Below are 7656 nucleotides of genomic sequence, written 5' to 3' on the forward strand. Positions count from 1 at the left end.
TTGGGGTCTGCACGGCCAGTTTAGGTAGATGAAAACTAAGACAAGCCGGTTGGTGCAGACATTTAAGGGGAGGTGAAACGGAAGGACAGATATGTCTCCCAATCATGTCAGTTCTGTTGGGAGTCACGTCTGTCCGTCCGTTTTTGTCCCCCCTCCCCCTAAATTTATACAGGTATTTCAGAAAGCGAAAGCCAATATTTCTTTTGCTGAAAACAAGAACAAAAGCAACTAACATTTATGTTTATAAAGCAATTCAATGCAAAGGTGCAAGCGAGCTGGACAAGAATGACGAAAATGTTCTTGGATTGATTGTTTGTCCCTCATTTGTTTTCTTTACCTTTTTTCCTTCAACGCCCCCAAAATATTAACCCCCCCCCCCCCCCCCCGATAAACACTTATAAAGGTACCACCAGGCTTCTGCATGTAAGTACACCTCAAAGTTTCTGTTGCTTTCGTTTATAGAAACATGTTTGTTAGGGGCATCGAGTTGTTGCTGGGAGACATTGCACTATATTGCTGCAATTGAATGCAATCGTGAATATAGCGCAGGCTTACGATTCGCTTAGTTAGTACACCAAATACTAACTTCGCGCCAAAAAAAAGGGGGGGGGGGGGGAGTTTCTCATTTAGACATGAATTGAAAACGGACTAGGTAAATGATTTGTAGGCAGCTGTAGCTGTTGCAAAAATTGTTTGACATCGATACTGAGCTAAGTCTGTGCGATAATGCTTTCTATTAATCGGCTGTTTTCTGAGATCCACCGCAAGAGCAGTCACATGGCCGTCTAGGGTACACCTTTTAAATTCATTACAATATTATGAGTCAGTCGTAAATGTTGTCTGTGTTTAATCAAAGACAAAGCTTTAGAATCGGAAAATAACAGCGAGGTATCTCAAGGCTTATTAATTGTCCATTCATAACGAATTCCCCTCCCCTCAGTTCCAGTGTTGTGGATGATGTTGTCTGGCGCAGTTTCGAACAAACTGCGACATAAATTGATGGAATGGGGTCTCCTTAAGATTACTATGCAGACATTGACAATACTCCTGTGTACATGTACACGGATAAGTAGTTACTACTATAAATACACCTATTTTAAAGCAAGTCGTATAAGAACCGGCGTGAACAGATCCGTCCCATATTCCTGGAGTTGAGTGCATCAGGAATTACCCAACAGGACATATAACTCATGTCTCCATCCCCGCTCGGACGGACGAGGCCTTCAGCGATCTCACCAAACCCGCCCACGAGTCGTTTTGGTACATGTAATTTCCTGCAGCGACGGAAGTTGTTGTTTACCGAGCTGTTGACACCGCGCCGATTGTTCGCTCTTCCCGCAAGAGACGTACGTAAGCCACGTGTGCGTCGCTGTACGTGTCCCGCGGCACATGTCGCCTTGGCAGTCTGGCCTCCACGCGCGATGCGAACGATATCCATAGTCGCGCCGTCTAGCCGCGTGTGGCCTATCGGACCCTATCAAAACCGCGACCCTGACTCGGTGGTGGACAGAGGGAGACAGAGAGAGAGGGATCGCGCCCACCGTCCTCGTGATTGTGAGCAGCACAGAGTTGCGGTTTTCTGACGAACCGCCGCCAACTGTCCCCCGGCGAACCCGTGATACGAGTTTGTGCGCGCAATCGCGATATCGGCGCCCTATCGGTTGCTGCCAAATCGGGCACCCAGTCGATCGTAGACCCTTTTCAGAACCCTTTAAGCAACATTGGCGGTCGCCATATCTTGGGTCCATCCACCCATGTTTAGGTGACACAAGCTACCATCCGTCACGAAGGATAGAACCACTAACATCCTTCCATCCATCCATCCATTGGGTACGAACATTGTGATTGGATCCGAGTCCTCAACGAACGCTCACACAGCATTCGTCCTCCATACGAACAGAGCCGAGTTCACGCCGAACGCTGACGCAGCCCTCGTGTCCAATATATGCTCAGAGCACCTCGTCAAGCAATTGCGGACTTGGTTAATTGACGCAGCAGCTACTAGATGGCGTGCACTTTTGGAAAGAGTATATTTAGAAATGGTCATGATGCGCGCGATTAGCCGAAAGGTCGTCGCTAGCACGTTTTAAAACTATAATTTTTTTGTAAATGGAAAAAGTGTATGAGTTAATTCAAGGTATGGACCGTTAGATTAAAACATTAAAAGTACGTGCCTGGTTTTAATACAAAATTCAAAATGCAATCCTGCTGTGATATCGAGAAAGTCGTCGTCGTTCTCGGAAGCACCACCGTCTTTCACTTTCATTTTATTCTTACTGTGCCTTCATAACCTTTCCCAGATGATGCAATGTGGCTCTATTGCATCATGAAATGTTATCTCCATCCTCGCTGTGGAAGTTTGCTCTTTATCTTAGATCGTCGCTGAAACTCCTGCCAAAAGTTTCATCATGGAGCACATACAAAGGCATCTGTCTTGGTTTTGTATGGAGCGTGATAATGAGGCTTACGCAAGTTGACCTTACTTCACCTGTGCAGAATAACCACTGTCCTATTGAGAAAGAAAGAATGTTCGACCTATATGAATCATATCTCTTAATACCATATGAAAGAGGCATCTGACATATTATATGCACTTTTGCAGTAAAGAATGAACAGGTACATTTGATGCCTACCTTGCCTGTCAGGTGGACAGGTCAATTTGATGCCTACCTTGCCTGTCAGGTAAAACAGATCAATTCGATGTTTACCTTGCCTGTCAGGTGGAACATAAACTGCATTGTTTTCTTCCACTTCCACATGGTCGAAAATCTTTGGTGCGTTTTAAGCGTACAAAACGTGTATAAGATAGGGGGTATTGTCTTGAACCAATGTTGTAAAGCCTCCTGATAAAACTTTTTACATGTCATAATTTTGCGCATGTTCGTATTTTATACTATAATATAGTATGTTGGACATACAGGTGCCTATGTGTTGTTCTCAATAGGTGGAAGTAACCTTATTTGCAATAAATGTCTGAGAAATGCCTGCAATGCCAGAAGAACACCGCAAAACTTAAGAGATAAGTTGTTTGTAGCTAACCATTTTCCGATCAAAACGCGCTAAATATATTCTGGTCAAGTATGTATTTCTATAAGTTAGCAAGAATCCTAATTCATAGTACGTGACATAGGGAGGGGTGCTGAAAGATTATCGTCAATTGTATTGATTATTTTAGCCTCTGTCATATATAATTATTTTGTATTGAAACTAAGCAGCAAACTGCACCCAGTTCACTTATGTCCTCCCATCCGGTACATATGTTTCAAAGTCTGAATATGAACGTCTATAGTTGTTTGCTGATGAGTCATATACGATTTGTTCTATTTATTTTCACAAAAAAAAAATTAAGTGGTCTGCTACTACCAAATGTACACTGCGCGACATTGTGAGCAAAACCAAGCAATCGTCCTTTAGATTATTACTTTTTTCTAGAATGGAAAAGTTGTTTGCAATTTTACTGCTGTCAAACTCAAGCTAAAGAGTCCCCAGAGGTTCTGCCTCCAGCACGCGCTCGTTGCCTTACCTCGATTCTTTGGCTGTGCGTGCTCACGAGACCTCGAAGTGTCCACGTAGGTAGGAAGCTCGTGCTGGAGGTGGAGATCCCGTCGAATTCTTTACTGGTATTTGACTACAGTGTAGTGAAAAATTATCAGATTGGGAACTAACCTGAGGGATAAAATGTGAAATTCCCCAGTACATGTAAATTGCAAAAAAGTGAAAATTTCGTGCTTGTTCTAACAGTGTCGCACAGTACATGACTCAGTCACGATGCGGAAATTCTTTTTTTATCTTCTAATTGACTAAGAATTGCTGTGCAGGCAAATCGCATTGTTTCTAAGCTGTTCGTGATTGTTCTAAAGTTAGTAATTAACTAAGAAAGACGACCTTACTTTCATAACTAACCTACGTCATAAGTCGTAATTTGTACACATGACAATGCGGCCCCAATTCGTTGAATCAAAAAACGGCAGAGAGAAAAAACATCAGAGTAGACAAGTATGGTAATTTAATTTTGACTAAGCTTTATTTATTCCCGTTCAGTCAAAACAGTCTAGCGTCGAAGGCTGCCACTTCTCTTCCTTGCAGGAAGGCGCCTTGAATGCCAACCTTTTCTTCGTGAACATAACTTGCCAGATGGAAGGCGAGGTCACTGTACAGCAGCGATGGTAGGTCTTCGGGTTGATGAGCAGTCTAGTATTGACTTCTTTTCAGGCACCAAGCGTGACGTCATGGTCATCAAGGCGGGGCTCAGTTGGGAACAGCAAAAAAAGAAGTTCGCATCGATCTACCGTGGTTCGTGGTCGGCGTTTTCCTTCTTGACCGGGGCAGCAGCACTCTCCGGGCCATGGGCGTGATTGCTGGAGTGGTGACCAGCACGTTTCAGCTTATCCACCAGGACATGATGGAACTTCTTGAGGGACCCAAGGGAACCGGAGCGGTGCCGCTGGGGCTGTAAGACGTCCAGATGTTCGCTAGTGCGGAACATCTTGCGCACGTCTTCTCCGTCGTGCACGCAGGGTGACGTGGACAGGCTGGTGCTTCCGGATGGACTGCTTCCGTGGCTGGTTTCTGGTGAACACTTCCGGCTTCGGTTGTAGATGTCGTAGTCGTTGCGCACCACAGGCATCATGAAAGCCATGTTGATGGTGGAGAGAATGCGATTGCTCGTAATCCTTCGCAGAGGGAACGAAAAGGGTTCGTGTTTGACAACGGTGGCGAGAGGGTCGACTTTTATAGGCACTAAAATAAAAGCGCCGTCCAGCTAACCACGTGACATTTGGCTATCGAGCGAAACCAGCAGTACCTACTGTTACCTGCTCACTGACGAACGACCGAATCTGCAGCATGTGATCGAAACGTGGAGAGAGACGGTTGGCTATCGGAGAACGGGGCCATCCCGGTCTCCCTCGAGTCCCGTTATCAATTGCAAACGCAATATCTTTCCGATTATTACGTGCACCCAGTCGCGACTTTAGTCAAGTGTTTTTTATGGCATTGTCGCGACGCCTTTTATGATAAAGATGTTGGCGCCTCCTGCAAGCAACCGTCTTTTTATATATACGATGGATTCCACATATTTGGTGTGCGCCACTACTGGAAGGGCTTATCTCTGTGCTTTCGTGCAAGGTTAAAAGCGACTGGACATCACTGCCGTGCCCCCGCACCGCTTGTCTAGACATTATTTACTTGGTCAAATTCTGGTCAGGTCAAGTGTTTTCTCTAGAATGCGTGTTTCATTCAGTGATCGCAATACTTCTGCTGGAAAGTAGGTTACTGACCAGAGATAGCTTTCAATGTGATGGACGCGTTGTTTATAAACAAACGATATTTGATGTCTGCAAATTTTAGCCTGCTACTCATACGTGATTTTTTAACTATAGCTTTATTTTTAGAAGGAATTAATATTTTACTACATTCACAACTAGTCCTCAATAGTTTACGTGTGACACGTTTGATCAGAAACAGAGTCTGGAGATGATTGAAGTGCTAGTGTTCGGTGCTACTTGTCGAAAGTACCAAGACATTGCAAGTCAAATTGGTTACACACCATGGTAGCTTAGTCTGGCTTTGAAAAGTGGTCGTAAGGATGAAAACCTAATGACTCCAAAACTGAACCTGGGCTGTGCCCCTTATTGTGTCTCGTATGAGTTTTTTGGCGACCAACTTCGTTCTTGCCGCTGTTTAGTGACGGACGAAAGAATGCCATTATACTACGTTTTATCTGAATACACTTTAATAACAAAATAAGATAATTGTTAATAATTTTGTTGATCCGCTACTGTGATCATCTACTGTCACTTTGTCCGAGCGAAGTATGCAAATTGCGTACTTTCATTGTGTCGACATAGTCAGCTCCTTTACTTTTAAAGGGCAAGTTAAATAGCATACCCTCATTATTTTTGCGATACACCATGCTCTTGTTAAAAATAACAGCATATTATTACTCAGATAATCTTTTTTAGAGTCCATGTGCTTCGAACATTACTAAAACCTTGTCTCTTTTTAGCATAAGACTTAGTCCAAGTGCCCTCTAACTTTGCTATATTGTTATTTTTTAATAAAAAATACACTACACCGCCGACGACTCTGAACCGAACGTAGGATTGCAGCGGCAGTATCGAACGAAGCGATTTACAGTGCGCGTCCCCGGTTTCGAGAGTGTACGTCAGTGTTGCCCGGCTGTGCTGGGCTGTGGGTTTTCTCGTCAGTGGGCTTTGGCAGCCTGCGTAGGCGCAATTCCGGACACTGGTGGCGCCTAAATTGCGGCGTTTTATTTTTTATTTTGTGTTCTATGGAAATATAATTTCTCGGGGCTTTTAAGAAAGCATTTTTCTATTTTTGGGAACAAAAACAAACAAATCAAAGCTATTTTTGGTAAGTCCGTGCGCTAGAACATATGCCACTGGAATATTTGTTTCATTTATGCTGATTTTTTTTACGACGCCATGCAGTCAGTCGTGTCAATATAGATAGATCCTAACTGTCGAAAATAGTTGACCACACAGAATAGCCAAAATGAACAACATATAAGGCACGTACCCCACGGTGGCGCGTTATCCGAACAAATTTTTTTCAAGCAAGGTCTCAAATAACACGGTATATTTTCAATATACAATGTCGACAACAGTCACTTCCCGACGATCGAACGGGCTTGTTTTGGTGCACGTTTTGAAGGGAGACGCTTTTTTGCACAGCACCAAAGCAAATGAACGAAAGTGTCTCTTCCGTCCCCATACCCTGCAGGACCGGACCCTATCAGGTATTTTTCGAGAAGACCGAAAACATTCCCAGAAAGGCTTTTCGGAGATTATTTCAACGGAAAAAAAGCCTCGAAGAACATCGAACGGCGCGCGAACCGGGCTGCTTGACGTTCGCCCTCTTCGTTCGTTTTCTGCGAAGACCGAGCAGGCTACGAGCACTTGTATTCGCTTGTTCTCGCAGCGGAAGATAACACCGAAAGGGGTGAGCATCCCGAACAGGCAAGTAAGGTAAAAAAAAAAAAAAAAGAACTTTCAAGAAATGCTGGCGAACTCTGAATGCACAAAGCAGGTGGGGAGCTGCGCTGGCCGGGTTTTTACAGCTAAGACCGGTGGCAGAAATTTCTGGCTGATAAGGGTCGCTTGAGTAGAAAAATGGCTGCGGCCAGAGAGCTCTTTTTGCAAAGGTCTATACACCGTTTCACTTGATGTCGTACTCACGGGTCACGGAGGGAGGAACACATTTAGGTGATGACTCTGGCCGCTCTTCCCGCGGGGAGCGAGTGACCAGATCGTGTTCGGAGCTAGCCTCGAACGAAGGTTTAGTTCCGCGCCACCGCGGTGAGTTTTCCAACTGAGTGGTCTAGTAACGTTGACCCCAGCGAAGGCTAGAAGCGCGAGCTCATAGCACTGGCAGCTGCCCTTAAAGAAACACTGAACCTAGAAAAATATTTTTTTTCTACTTGGTTAGGGCAAGCGCATGTCTCAAAAAGTATGTTCGTGTAAACAAATTGTTTTGCCCCCTATTTATATTACAGTAATATTCTTTTTATGTTTTAATTTGCGGGTGAAACCAAATTTTGTTTCCCTGTGGGATGATGATGATAGCTTTTGTTTAGCCAACTTGTGTGCGCTCTAAAGTCCAGCGAACTTACAGCGCACACTAGTTGAGTGCAAA

General features: G+C 44.4%; 1 protein-coding gene across 1 annotated transcript; it reads right to left on the bottom strand.

The window, feature by feature from the left end:
- Nucleotides 1–4001: 4001 nt before the first annotated feature.
- Nucleotides 4002–6072, bottom strand: LOC8039952. The gene has a single exon (XM_002413817.5). The coding sequence runs from the start codon at nt 4637–4639 to the stop codon at nt 4286–4288; it is 354 nt and encodes a 117-aa protein (XP_002413862.1). The 5' UTR covers nt 4640–6072; the 3' UTR covers nt 4002–4285.
- Between the last annotated feature and the right edge of the window lie 1584 nt (nt 6073–7656).

The sequence above is a fragment of the Ixodes scapularis genome, unplaced genomic scaffold (genome assembly GCF_016920785.2).
Source record: "Ixodes scapularis isolate PalLabHiFi unplaced genomic scaffold, ASM1692078v2 PGA_scaffold0__279_contigs__length_252992795, whole genome shotgun sequence".
NCBI lineage: Eukaryota > Metazoa > Arthropoda > Arachnida > Ixodida > Ixodidae > Ixodes > Ixodes scapularis.